Source organism: Sciurus vulgaris (genome assembly GCF_902686455.1).
Source record: "Sciurus vulgaris genome assembly, chromosome: 4".
Taxonomy (NCBI): domain Eukaryota; kingdom Metazoa; phylum Chordata; class Mammalia; order Rodentia; family Sciuridae; genus Sciurus; species Sciurus vulgaris.
The window spans coordinates 147332987-147347864 of NC_136464.1; the positions used below are offsets into that span (position 1 = coordinate 147332987).

The 14878-nt window shown below is 41.7% G+C and overlaps 1 protein-coding gene across 5 annotated transcripts in view; it reads left to right on the plus strand.

The window, feature by feature from the left end:
• Positions 1–13747, plus strand: part of CDADC1 (cytidine and dCMP deaminase domain containing 1) — a 49665-nt gene extending 35918 nt beyond the window's left edge. The window contains exons 10-11 of one of the 5 annotated variants that reach the window (XR_013763465.1): positions 1776–1841; positions 1923–4884. Coding sequence is in view for 4 of the 5 variants with exons in the window: in XM_079137642.1 (XP_078993768.1) it covers positions 4743–4909 (167 nt within the window). In the remaining variant the exon portion in view is untranslated. Of the gene's footprint in view, positions 1–1775; positions 5402–11657 lie in introns of those variants that run through there. The other 4 variants (XM_079137645.1, XM_079137642.1, XM_079137643.1 and 1 more) reach the window with 4 other exon arrangements.
• Positions 13748–14878: the final 1131 nt, after the last annotated feature.

The following is a 14878-nucleotide window of genomic DNA, read 5'->3' on the forward strand; positions in this document are numbered from 1 at the left end:
CCTTTCCAGTTTTTCATTCTGTCGAGAAGCAGTCCTAAGAATCAAATAGAGGAAGGTTGAAATCCCAGCTTTAATTACTGGACTGAGACTTGACCTTTGGCCATCAGTCTGTCCAGCTCTTGGAGGTAGTAGAGGTTGCTGCCTCATGCCTGCTCAGGGCCAGCAGCAGGAACGGAAGCAGAAGGCACCAGGCAGTGCGACGGACTGCTGACTCTCAGGTGCCCTTCCCCTCTGGAGAGCTGGAACCAGGTGCCCTTCCCCTCTGGAGAGCTGGAACCCAAATAATACAAATCAGGCATTCTTTGCAAAGAATTGCTGAACTTTCAAGAAAATGAAGGAACCATCCAGGAATCCATACTCCCTTCCAAAAAAAATAAATAAGTAATAGAGACAAGAGGAATATTTCCTAGAACATAAAAAGCAACAGTAAGCAAACACAAAAGCCAATGTCCATAGCAGCTAGGGTCTTGAGAGGATGTGTGGGGTCTGCTGCAAGATGTGTGAACTGAACCTGAGACTCTGACATAAAACTTGCTGGGAGTGCTCACAGGACGCTAAAAGGCTCCCTCTCAGGGATACCTCCTAACTGCTGGCAGAAGCAAATGCAGATTCTGTCAGAAAGAAAGCCATCCCAGCTGAGGCCCCTAGGGTATAATGAGTCCATCAGTTCATTATTGAAAAGCCAACAAACAGAAGATGTATCCCCATGAGTGAGAGTGCACAGAAATAACAAACAGCATAGTGAGACTCCTGAGGACTTCCTGTTCTGATGTTATCAAGTAGACAGTAAAAAATGTTTAAGAAGTAAAAGATACTTCTTAAAAAAAACAATCAAGGAACAAGCCATTATAAAAATCAAATAGGAGCTGGGGGTAGTGGTGCATGCCTGTAATCCCAGCACTTGGGAGGCTGAGGCAGGAGAATTGCAAGTTCAAAGGGAGCCTCAGCAACTTAGTAAGACCCTGTCTCAACAGAAAAAATTTTAAAAGGGCTGGAGATGTGACTCAGTGGTTAAGCACCCCTGGTACCAAATATATATATTTTGCAGAGTGGGTAATTTTGAAAAGAATCTGAATTTGGAGGAAAACAATCCAGACAGCCATCCTAGATAGGTATTTTTATTAATGCTGCTACATGGATGAAGAACCAAGACTTATAGAGGTCAAGGTCCTGAACCATAGGAACTGAAATTTGAGGCCAGGTCTTGGGGTTCTAGAGAATGCATCTTATATAGTGCTTTTTGTTAGGAACTCCTGGTCTAGCCCCTTTGTTAGAAGTGAGGTTCAGAGAGAGCAGAATGACTCGCCCAAGGTCAGTTCCTGGCAGGTTCAGTTTTCCAAGGTTTTCTGGGTTCTTCTAACAGGTTGTCCCAGTGTACTCTAGAATTTAAAGAAGGAAAGGCAGTTCAAGACTGGGCACTTGCTATAAATTGAGAGGCTTGTTCTTCCCTCCATTCATTGCTTTGAATTCCATTTCAGAGGCATTATCATCTTTGGGACCAATATATTATTGCATGGGTATATCCAAGCATAAAGTGGCAGGGGGAAGAGAGAAACCCTAAAATTGAAGGGAAAGTGTGCCTGCTGAGTTACTGGTAATAACTTTACATGGAGAGCATTTTATGAAACATATCTACCAGAGTCATCTCATGGAATCCTCTCATACTTCAGGGAAGCATCCTCATTTCATAGACATGCTGATAATACCTTCTTGTGGACTACTGCAATTTATCCCTGCAATAACCCTCTATGATAGATGTTATTTATCTTCATTAGGCAAATAAAGAAGGTGAAGCTCCTTGAAGTGAAGTAACTTAACCAAAGATCTACAGTCCATGAGTGGTAAAGCCAGAATTCAAACCTCAATAGTCTTTTTCTAGAATCCATGCACTTCTGCCTTGTCATACCACCTCTTTATACCAGGAGGAATAATCACAGATGTCTACCTTGGTGAGGAGATATGTCCAGGAAGCATTGAAGTGTGTCTTGATCTGTTGTGATCATGGGAGTCAACCAGTCCAATGATGTCCCAAACTGCAGAATGTAGAACAAGTGGTAGAAACCACAGCAACACACATCATGGCTCAACAAGAGAATAACTCAGTTGTAGTATGAATTTTCCAGTATTGTCCTACCTTGTGAGGCAGTAAGCTCTCTGTCACCATGGGGGTGTGAGCACAAGATGTCACAGGAGGAAGATTGATGGGTACCTTCCCTCTGATGAAGGTGGAATTTAGAAGGCAAGCATCTCTCTCCCAAGTGATATTTGTAAAGAAACTAGAGATATTTCACTTGCACAGGAAGGAGTTTGGGGAAGAAAGAATCCATGTTATCACAGCCTAAGGAACTATGTCAAGACCTTCTCTGGTTCTCTTAACTGAAAAAGATCTCTCTCCTCTGCATTCCCCTATCATGTTATACCCAGACCCCTTTTAATACATTGAAAAAGAATACAGTTGTGAAAAAGTCAGTGGACAAGTTAGACCACAATTTACTAATGGGCACACTCTTTTTTGTTTTATTTTGTTTTTGCCATGCTGGGGATTGAACCCAGGGTCTTGTGCTTGCCAGGCAAGAGCTCTACCAACTGAGCTATCTCCCCAGCCCACTGTTGGTATTTTGATTGATACAACTTTTTAGTGTGGGGCATTGCCCCATGAATTATGGGACATTTAGCCCCTAAAAGAGAAGGCCATGCATATTGCAGGGGCAATGATAGACTAGTCAATATGTAGTGCTGGAAAATGGCTTATGCATGTAGAAAAACTGATAATGAATTTTTACCTCACATAATACTCAAAATCAATTCCATATGAATTAAAGAGGCAAAGTAAATTTTTTCAAGTTTCAGAAGAAAACAATATTTTTATGACTTGGAATAGAAAGAACTTATACAGAATACAAATAATGCTAACTATAAAAGAAAAAATTTACAAGTCATAGAATACATTCTGGGTAACGGCTTGTTTTCTCCAAAAGACATTATAAAGAAAGTAAAAGAACCAGCCATCCTCTGGAAGAACAGATTTTCCACATCTAACATGTAAAAAAAATCCTACAAATTGATGAAGGAAAAAAATTAATAGAAAATGTTAGGTTTGGGTATTTTACATCATCAGATATGTAAATGTCTGATAAACACATGAAAAGATGATCATACTCATCTTTTAAGATCACACTGAATCACCATTTTTATTCCCATTGGATTTATGCAATTTAAGTTCGCCAATACCAAATGCTAGTGAGGATGTGGATTATTATGAATTTGTGTTTGTTACTGGGGAGATTGAAAATTTTATAACCACTTTGGAAAATAATTGGACATCTTTGTAAAGCTAAACATGCATTTCCCCATGACCCAGAAATTTCAACTTCTAAGAAATCTTGCATCTTTGTATAAAAGACCAAAAGACAACAAATTCATTGTGATGTTATTCTTAAAAACAAAAACTGAAAATGACATATTTAGCTTGTGAGATTACATTAAAAATATAGTATAGTCTCACAATGAACTACTACTTAGCAGTGAAAATAAGTGAACTATTGCTCTATTCTTCAACATGGATGAATCTCAGAAATATAATGTTGAACAAAAAAAACAAACACAGAAGAATATCTTATGAATTTCTATACAAAGTTGAAAAAGAAAGCAAATAGCATATTATTTAGTGTATGTTGTAAAATCATTTTTAAGAAACAATAGAAGGATAAATACAAAATTCATGATATGGTTACATCTGAATGGGGAGAGGAGATGGGAAGAGAGAGGGAGTACCTGGTAATTGGTAATGTTCTAGTTGTTATTTGGGACAGTAGCTTCTTGTATTTTTTATTTTTTCCCTCCCATGCAAACAATTACTGCAAATTTAAGGACAATTATTTTGGGAGCAGTAGGTTCTTAAGTGTTTATTTTATTATTAGGCTTTAGACTTCCGGTCTGTATTACATATATTCTCTTTTTTTATGTTTCAAATATTATATAAAAAGACAGTTGAGAGAGGGGGGCTTTCAGAATCCACTCTGGAAGGCAAGCCCCAGAACCTGGTCCAGGTGTCCTTGGGACTTGGAAACAGCACAGCGGAACACACCGGCTTGTAGGGCAGGCAGATCCCTCAAGAGCACAGAAGCAAAGGGCAGAAGACTTGCAGGTGACAGATGTATTCATTGATTTGACTGTGATGGCGGTTTCATGGATGTGTACTATATCAAACTCGTCAAATTGTACACTTTAAATTTGCTCAGCTTATTGTGTACTTTAAACACATATGGGTTTTTTGTACCAATAAAGCTAGTAAATAAAAATAAGGGGTTGAAACTAGGCTCCTCTCCCAGTCTGCCCTGTTGGATAAGGCCACATTCCTTGCACAGAGGAATATGAATGTGAGAGTCCTCCATACTTCCTGCCCTACAGGTGCTTCCCTCCTCTCTCTGGAGGATAAGTAGGTGGATTAATTTAATGAGACCAGGGTAATCACCAACAGGGATCGATTTCTGTTTCTTCCAGCCTAATAATAATGCCTTTCCCCCCAAAAAATTGATGAAGTATTTTCCATACACTGTTGAGTGAATCCAGTTTTTAAAAAGTGATCAGACACTGTATTGAGTTACCTGGATTCAGTATTGATTGAAGAAATGAACATTTGAGTGTGGAATGTCGAAACAGTTGAGAATTTGAAGGTAAAGTGAAATGAATGGTCCCTTACCTGAAGCTTTGTTTTGCTCTTCCACCTTGTGTGACTGAAGCAAGTCCCCGTGTGTTTGAAGTGACGTTTCCTGACTCAAAGTTGTTCTTGCGTGCTAGATGGTGTGCTGAGAGCCCTGCCTGGGAGCGAGGAGCAGCACCGCAAGAAGCTGTGTCTAGGAAAGCCCTCGGAGGGCCTTGCCACACTGCAGTGACGCCTCTGGAGTGATTGTTACACCTCTGAAATTCAGCCTTCTTCACTCAGAAAATGAGGATGGATTTCGTGAACCATTGAGAAGTTTTTTAGGATATGAATTATGTTGATGAGGACATTTTTATTCTAGACTTATTTGTGTATTTTTCAGGATATGCAATGTGTTTAATACTTAAATGATATCAGTGTGATCACCAACAGGGATTGATTTCTGTTTGTCTCAATTTCTGTTTGAAAGGGGCTGGCTCACTGGAGTCATACCTCAAAAGGGAATTACATATCTTTTGAGAAGTATTAATTCCTTTGGATTACAAGGGTGACAGTAAATTGTCCAGGGAAATAAGTGACAATCTCTTCATCTGTTAAGAATCCATGTATAACTAACCAGAAGGGTCATGTTTATACCCAAATCTTTCTAGCATTCAAAAATTGCTTAATAAGGATTGACTAAAGTCTCTGTTTTGAAAATATATTTTTAAAAATAGTAATCTCTTGGCTGGAGGCAGAGTCCAGTGCTAGCCAGCTTGCACAAAGTCCTGGGTTTTATCCCCAACACTGCATAAATAAATGTATGTTAGTTTATCGTAAACTTTTTATTTCACAGTGATTGTGGGACTAGAGTCCAGTTACGCCACTAATTCCAGCTAGCACTAGGAAGAGAATATTATTCTGAAGTAGTATTGCTTTTTTTTTTTTTTTTTTTTTTGGCGGTGCTGGGGATCGAACCCAGGGCCTTGTACTTGCAAGGCAATCACTCTACTGACTGAGCTATCTCCCCAGCCCGTAGTATTGCTTTTTGATGTCACTAACTCTTGAGATCACTGGCAGTGAGTCTCAAATTGATCATAATGTAAACAGAAAAATATGTGACTGTGGGATATTAAAACCAGCCTTTTTAGAGTTCCATTAGTAAACGCTGCCCCAATATAATTTTCCCCTCCATCAATACAGGGTGTCTCAAGGCTTTAACCATCAAAAGGCAGGCCAGCTAGGAATATTTGCAAACCTCAGGAGTACTGAAAGTCTTCAAAGAAAACACATCCCTTCCAATTTGTTCAGATTTCTTTTTTCTTTTTTCACAGTACTAAGGATCAACTCCAGGGCCTTGCACGTGCTAGGCAACTGCTCTACCATTGAGCCATGTCCTCAGCCCTTTTTTTTTTTAAGTTTTATTTTGAGTTAGGGTCTGGCTAAGTTGCCCAGGCTGTCCTGGAATTTCTAATCCTCCTGCCTCAGCCTCCCATGTGGCAGGGATTACACAGGTGTCTGTGTACCCAGCTCATTTCTCCAATTATTTGCTGAGAAACTCAAAAAATTATTCTGAAGAATCATTGTGTTTTGGACTTTCCTGGGGTTAGGAGGACAGGCCTAGGGAGTGATGCTTCATGAAAAGGCTCCTGAGTGTAAGGAGGTGGTGAGATTTGCCTTTTTTTTTTTTTTTTTTTTTTTTGTCCCCTTCATGTTCACAGCGTCACCTGGCGCCTCCTACTACTTTTTCAGTTAGGCATGGAACAATCCAAGTGTCAACCAGCTGCCTCGGCTTGCACAGCAGCCTGCTTAGGACCTCTGGGAATTCAGTCATCATACTGCCCAGTGAGAACTGCCATAAACATTTAACACAGATGTAGGTCATGGAACAGGGAGCGTGTATGTGTGTGGAGGGACAACTAATTCTAATTTGAAATACACTAGTTAAATTATTCTTTAATACTTATCATCATAAAAATTCCCCAGCATCACAAGAAAAAAAATTGAGAGTGCTCATCTCCCAAATTGCTTTATTATTGTAACACATGCATAAGTTCTTTGATCTAATAGTTCATTTATGCTAAATAGTTTATAAATCAATCAACAAATATTTTGTAAGACCCAAAAGTTGGATATATACTGCCAGAATTATGGATTTTTGTGTTGGGTGTTGGGATGGGATATCAGAAAGGAAAAGCATATAATTGAGAAAACTGTGGAAACAGAACATTGATATTTCCATAGCACTATTACAATGGTCATGATGTTGCCATTTTTTTTTCATGCCATACAACTGGTCAGATTTCAATGAACAGTTATTGAGGGTTTACTATGTGGCACCAGAAGAAAACTCTATGAAGGCATGGAGATTTGATGTATTCAGTGTATATTAAATATTCATTTAACTGCCTAATCTCAGTACCGAGAACAGTGCTTGGGTCACAACAGGCACTCAGAAAATATTAGTCAGTTCATCTAGCACTGCTGGACACAGGCTAGACCCTGGGGATGAACTGCAGAAGAACTGCTCCCCGATCTCAAGATGCTCGCCCCCAGTGGAAGATAAAAACAAGCATGGGCTCCAGTAATTCAGAGCAGTGGTTCTCAGAGGGTGGCCCCTGGGCCAGCAGCATCAGCATCGCCTGGGTACCTGTTAGACCTGTACATTCTTAGGGTCCACCTGGACCTGTTGACTCAACCCCTGGAACCCAGCAAGCTAAGTGTGCACAGGCCCTCCAGAGGATTCTGGTCACCTTCAAGGCTGACCCTGCTGTGGATGTAAGTGTGGGAACAGAGATGGCCCAGGAGAACTGCAAATGCTCTGGAGAGTCATGGAAACAGCCTTGTAGAAGTTACAGTGCTAAGCTGTTTGGTTATCCAAACAGCAGGGATGAGCTGAACTGAGAAAGCAGTGGAGGCGGACGGTCGCCCTGCAAGGGGCAAGGGAAGATGACTGTTGCCCCCAAGCATGGCAGAGCTGGACCCAGAGCCCACGTGGGTTTGCAGAAACTACATGTACCAGTGTGGACTCCGCTCTGCCAATTCCCCGGCAAGAGATTTCATCCTTTAGCTGGAGGAATCAACATGTGCACTTAAACAAAAGACAGAATGCCATCCTTAATTTCAAAGATGGAGAAGATAATGGTAGATTCGTACTTGGTAAAGAATAGCCATACTGGAGGTGGCTAAGCATTTGCCTGGCTTACTCCATGTCTGTCATATGAGTAGACACAGGCTTATGTGTTTTTATTGTATTACGGGTAAAACTTTTTAATCTGATTTTACTGTTTTTCTTCCTCAATTTACTGAGTTAGAAAATACACCATTCACTCATAGGCTTCCACTTTTTACTCATGAACCGTTCTGTCTTGAGATCATTCACAGCAACCTACTTTTGACACACTTTGGAGCACTTTAAGAGTCCTGGGTTGCCAATAACGACCACATGGCATTGAGCTGAGCAAGTTACTACTGTTTTAGACTAAAGTAAGCATCAATTCAGTATCTTTATCTCATGTATAATATCCCTGATGTCACTTTTTTGCTGTCGTTTTAAATTATGAAGTATTTCAGATATATAAAAAGTACAAGTAGTTATAACAAGTACTCTACTCATGTACGTAATATGCAGAAGTAGCGTATATTACCACTTGGGAGTTTAGTCCTGTTTTGAGATCTGAGGTGGAACATTTCTTTGCATCTTTTCTACATTTGCTGCCAAGGGCACATCCTGGTTTTTGAAAGATCATCCATGCTCACTGCAGGGCAGCAGGATTTCAAAACCCAGCCCTAGAGCCTCCACGGACTACTACCAAGACAGCTGAGATTAGGCCTCCTTTTAAAACATTCTTTGTAGTCCTTCTGTTCCACTTTATTTTCTTTTATCCGTCAGATTTCTTAATTCTCCAATAATTCCAAAAATGATAGTTTTTCTAAGAGGAAACCAGCTGCCCTCACATGGGGCAGGGTCTATGGGGCCAAGGTTTTCTGACACCTCTGTGATGGAACAGGCCCCCTAGCAGGTGTGCTTGGCCTGCAGCAGAACCTGGTGGCAGAAGTGTCCTCACTTGGGATCTGGTGAAATGCCTTACCACCTTGGAAGGAGATTCTGAGTTACAGTGCCTGAAACGTAGGCTTCCTGTCTCCAGCTAGCATTTATATGTTTGGAATCATTTATTTATTCAACTCCTAAGCACCCTATGCTAGGCTCTCAGCTCAAAATGAAAAGTGTAGGTTGCTTTGGGTACTTTTTGAAACAGAAGAAATATCTTAATTCACAAAATGGAATTTTTAAAAGTTTAATTCATCCAATAACAGACTAGCCTGAAAAAGATACTTTCGGAAGTTTACACAATGCAGTAAGATATTCAGAATGCTTTCTCAATTGTGAAACCTTTTATTGATATCCTGGGGCTGATGTGCTGGCTTTGCTACAGTTTTATCTTTTGTTTTTATAACACAAAATCAAGTTGGATCACAGTTTCTCAGACTTGGCACAATTGTCATTTGGGATTCTGATATTCTGTGAGGCTGCCCTGTGTAGTACAGAATGTTAGCCACGTCCCTGGCCCCTATTGAAAACCACTGACAAAAACCATTAGTATTTAACCAAAAAAAAAAAAAAAAAAAAAAAAAAAAAACTTGTTAGACCTAAGAACTTCTCATTTAGTGTAAATTGCACCAGGAACTTTTCATGATTTCATGATCAGGTATCAAAATTTGAGGATGACCAATTCCACAGTATCATCTTCAAAAAGTCTTTTTAAAAATTATGTTTAGGGCTGGAGTTGTGGCTCAGTGGTGAAGTGCTTGCCTAGCATGTGTGAGGCACTGGGTTCAATTCTCAGCACCACATAAAAATTAAAATAAAGGCCCATCAACAACTAAAAATTTTTTTTAATTATGTTTAGGCTGGGCACAGTGGTGCATGTCTATAATCCTAGCAGCTCAGGAGGCAGAGGCAGGAGGATTGCAAGTTTGAAGCTAGTCTTGGCATTTTAGTGAGGCTGTAGACAACCTAGTGAGAACCTGTTTCAAAATGAAAAGTCCTAGGAATGTGGCTCAGTGGTTAAGTGCCTTTGGGTTCAATCCCCAGTACCAAATTAATAAATTGTGTGTGTAGTACAGAGTGGGTAAAAAGCAGTTTGCAACCTCTCCCATTTGTGCTTTTTTTCCTCCTTTCAGTACCAAGGACTGAACACAGGGCCTTGCTCCTGCTAGCCAAGTGTTGTACCACTCAACCACATCCCCAGACTCCAATTTAAAATTAGGAGGGAAGTGCTTATAACCTGTAACTTCTATCTTGTTTATTTTCCAAGTTACTAACACACATGAATAAGCCAGACAATTTTGCAGACACTCCTAAACTGCAATAATTTTTCCAAGCAATGGAAGACCAAAGGAGTTGTTACACTTTACCTCAATCAGTACATCAATCAATCAGAAATTCAGTCAAAAGTTCCTTTGTGGGGTGGGTCTTGGTCATAACTGAATGTCATAAAGAACCAACCTGACTTACTTCTCTCTGGACATTGAAATGTCTACCACATGGTCTTAGTTGATCTAGGCTGCAAGGATAGAATACATTGTTCAGAATAATTTGATCTTATCTGTTGACCAGGTAACATTTAATTGCCTGTATTAGCATTTGACATTTATCTTAAAGTCATGGATGTTTTAATGCAATTACTGTTCACCATTAAAAATTTATCTATTTAATATCCTGCAAAAGTTTTCTATCATGTAAGCCAATTTATTGACTATTCTGCACCTATGTAAAACAAACCCCACTGATGTGTACCAGTTAAAAATGAGGCTTATTAAAAATGGATCAACCTGGGTTGGGGCTGTAGCTCATGCAGAGTGTTTGCCTAGCATGCACCAAGCCCTGGGTTCAATCCCAGCAACACACACAAATGAAGAAGAAAAGAAAAAAGAAAAAGAACAACCTATTTCTGTTAAATAATTTAATTCAGAAACTTTGAAATGATAATTTCCCTGAGGAGTTCCCCCCTCCTCAAAGACATTGGGGTTATTTATTTATTTATTTTATTTAGATGAGGCCTCACTGTGCTGCCCAGGCTAGCCTTGAACTCCTGGTCTTACACTATCCTCCTCCTTCAGCCTCTCAAGTAGTTGGAACTACAGACTTGAGTCACTGATCTTGATCCAAACTGATATTTTTTGTATTCATTTCTAAATATCCAAATCACTTGCCTGTATTGTCCCTTAATAGTTTTTTTTTTTTTTTTCTTTAGTTTTAGGCATTATCTTTTCAATTTCTACTATGGAAAAGTTTAGTTTCACATCACCCTCTCTCCATATACTTCAACCTTTCTATTTTCCCAATACTGTAGACTTTTATTACGGTTGCCCCAAAATTCACTGTTCTGACTATGTAAATACTGATCATAGCTTTGTCATGTTGTGTACTATGATTACTTTTTCCTTCCATATGAACTCCCTTTCCTGAATTAAAAATTTGGGTTTTGTTGGTGGGAATTGCTTCGTTCTCTATTTCATTACTAATCTGTGGCCAAACTCTTCTCTCAGTTGTATAATCTCCCAGTATGTTCCAACCCATTAGGTATCCTCAAACATCCTTCTCAAAGAAACCCTTCACAGGGCCTTCTGACCAGTCTGGACCTATGGCTCCATCAGTCTGCTGTGCCCATGTCTGGGGCTCTCCACAACCACTCTGGGGAGATCCTTCACCTTTCTGTAATCCCCTCTCTCAATTTGGAAAAGCACATCTTCCAGAAGATTCCTGAGAAGGGTACATGGCAATGGGCCAAGACCACCACTTATCATGGAACTTTTCACCTTTCCTGTTCTTGCAGATAACAGACCAGGGACCTTCACTTTGAAGCTGTGGTGATGCTTCCTAAGAAGCTGCAGTTGCCCTAATCTATAAACCCAAATTTTAGTTAGTAAATCTGAGAGGTTCTGGGCAAGTGTGTTTTACTACAAAAGTGTGTGTGTTCCTGAACGTGAAAAGCTTTATCTTCACACGCAGGGGGAAGCCACTATGATATTCCACACTCAACCCTTCCCCTCACTGATGGGTGGAAGGCTCACACTTCCAGATGATTACAGCTAGGGAGACTCTCCCTTTCTTGACTGATGTTGCTGCCAAAGTGACAAACCTCACTTCCTCCTGCCCACCTGTTTCCTGGGGATTGGCCAGAATCAGATACCATCAGGGACTCTCCAGACAATTCTGAGAACTCCTTTTAAGAAGCCGTTGCCAGTGGCTAGGTAATTGGTCAACACCAGCAGGCAGACTAAACGGTTCTCCAGCCCTTCTCTGGCCACTTACTCCTCCTGCTGGCAGATGACGCTGGTCATGGATAAGCTGAGGGGAACAGAGTGACTGAGCCAGAGGGATTCTTTTCAAAATGTGTCAGAAAAACAGCAGCAGCAAATATTTATTGACATGTAGTACTGAAGCCCTCAAATCAAGAAAATTGCTGCTGGCAAAATAGGAAGGGGGTAGTACAAGTGCCTCGCCAGGTTTCTCCAGAGAGCTTTTGGAGAAAGCAAAACAGTCCAGCAAATGTGCACTGTTCATTTCAGCGAACTTGTTGTTGCTGCTGCGTTGCTGTTTTAATGTGGTGCTGAAGATGGAACCCAGGGCCTCCTTCTTGCTAGGCCAGCGCTCTACCGCTGGCCCCAGGTGTTCTCTGCAAGCAGGGTGGCTGGCTCACCCTACATGATAGAAGAATTGATGATTTTATACTCCCGACAACCTTTTCATGACCCTTTATGCAATCCTCAAGTATTCATGGCCGCTCTGTAAAACTGAGTATGATTTTACTATTTAGACTGTAACGTTTTGCTGTTGTGACTGCTTGCGTTAGTCATTTTTCTGAAGTCAAATTCTTTTCCAGTTAGGATGGCTGTGGACAGCAGGCTGTGCCCTGCTCAGAGTTACTCCATGATGAATAGAACCGCGGTTTTCAGACTGCGTCTAACCCTGAGTGACTCCGTTCTATAAAGCAGTTTGCCATGAGTTACTCCATTTAGACTTCAAATGCTGAGATAGAATGACTTTAAACAACCACCATCTGCCCAGCACAACCATCAGGCACAAACTAATACTCATACTGACGAAGATGACCACCTGTGAACTAATTGAATTAATTCAAAGCACCTAAGGTGTATTAAACCCATATCAGAAAAACCAGGCCAGGGAGCTTACCAGACACACCAAATGTGACCCCCTCGGCTGCAACCCACACAGAAGCTTCTCCGGGTCTGGTTTCAGCTGCACGCACAGTTCATCACCTCAGATGAACGCGTCCTAAGGTCTGCAGGACTGAACCTCCGACTCTGTCCCTGGGCTTCAGCTCAGCCTTCCTTCCTTGCTTGGTATGTCCCACTGGGACTGGAACCCTCGTGTTTATGCACAGCTGAGCACAGTCATTCCCCACTCTTTGGGATTGTCCCGAGAATCTCCTGAGGTCCTGCATCTCTGACCCACACCCACCAAATGCCTTTGAATCACCAAAAAAACTGAGAACAACAGAACACACCCTGGGGGTTTGGGATCATGGACTGCCCTCAGTCCAGAGTGGACCCATCAATCCAGCCACCTGTCCTCGGGGACACTGCCTCTTTAGCTTTTCTCTACAGAGCAGGTCAGCCAGCCTTGGTGCTAACACCCCAGTGATGAAGAAATCGCCAGGCTGGAACTGATCTCATTATTAAAATGTTATTTTTAGGGCCGCCCCTCTCCCTCCCTCCCCTATTCCCATCACTGGTCCCTCTATAACACAGACTCTTTGTCTCATCCTCCGCCACTACGTGAATGCCCTTAGTGCTTGAAAGCGACCATTGTGTTCCCACTGCCCCGTGACAGCCTCCCACCACTCCTGGAAACTCACTGTGTCATCGAGGTGTGCATGCTGCGGTGAAGCACTTGTCCCATGACTTCATTTACTTTTCACGCCACACGTAGAGATGATCATTTCCATTTAAAGATAAAGAGGTGGCGTCTCCGGTTAAATGACTTACCCAAGGCTGCACTGCCAGTCATCGGCAGAGCCAGTATGTTAATTTCTGTTCCAATTCATAATTTTCTCAATATTCATTAAATTCGGTCCACTCTCTCCCTCTCTGACGTCTTCTTTCTTTCTGTCCAAACATTCTGCTTGTCTCCTATGGCAGAGGCTTCAATGGCCCCAATTTTCCACCTTTCTTTTACTCACACCCTTCATGGAATGGCTGCCGGTCCTCTGTGAGCAGGGCAGAGTACTGCCCCACTCTTGATTTGGGGTTTGACCGAAAGACACAAAGTGTCCTCCACCCATTTCTGACATCAGGCCTTAAGAAGCCCGTATTTCTTCCTGCTCTTTTGTTTCTGCCACCCTGGCCAGCCGGCCCACAAACTTGTGAGAAAAAGTAATTGGTTTTACATCATCACCCTTCAGGGAACTTGGTGCACAGCATTTGCTGAGCGATGCACATCTCCCACTTTTAAAAAAGCAAAGACCCACTGTGCGCCTTCCCTTCCTTACTTGAAGACCTATACTGGCTCTCCTGGTATCCCGGTTTTTAATGTATTCCCTGGGGGAAGCTGCTCCCACCCCTAAGGCTGAGCCTCTCTCTTTTCCTCCCTGAGGTTGCTCTTGTACCATTGCTGTTGGGTTTATTGGTTGTTGTTGTTTGGGGGGAGTGGGGACTGAACCCAGGGGTGCTCAATCACAGAGCAACATCCCCAGACCTTTTATTTTTATTTTGTGACAGGGTCTCACTAAGTTGCTGAGGCTGGCTTTGAACTCGGATCCTCCTGTCTCGGCCTCCCTAGTTGCTGGGATTACAGGCGTGCGCCACAAGCTCAGCTTATTGTGCCTCTTTGCCTCTAGCTTTGCTTCCCTTTCTCTGGGGACCCCATCGTTTCCCTTGACCTTGAGGACTGTCTAAGTGCTGACAACGCCAATGCTGCGTTCTTCCCAGTTCCCACAGTGTGTGTGTGTCCATCTGGCACAGGAGTTTTGTTTTTGAACTTCACAGTTATCTATGGTTAGATTTAGCCCAGTTATATAGCATTTTGCTTCTTGTTAATTTTGTTATGTCCACTAGTTAGGCATCCCTCTCAGACTCTGTCACTCACTTATCAGTGCATTATTTCTGCCCCATCTGTCACCAGTCAAGGTGACTACAATGGGCCCAGCAGAAAGATTATAATAAAGACCATTATTTGTTTTGGCCACCAGGGGGCAGCATATCCCAGAA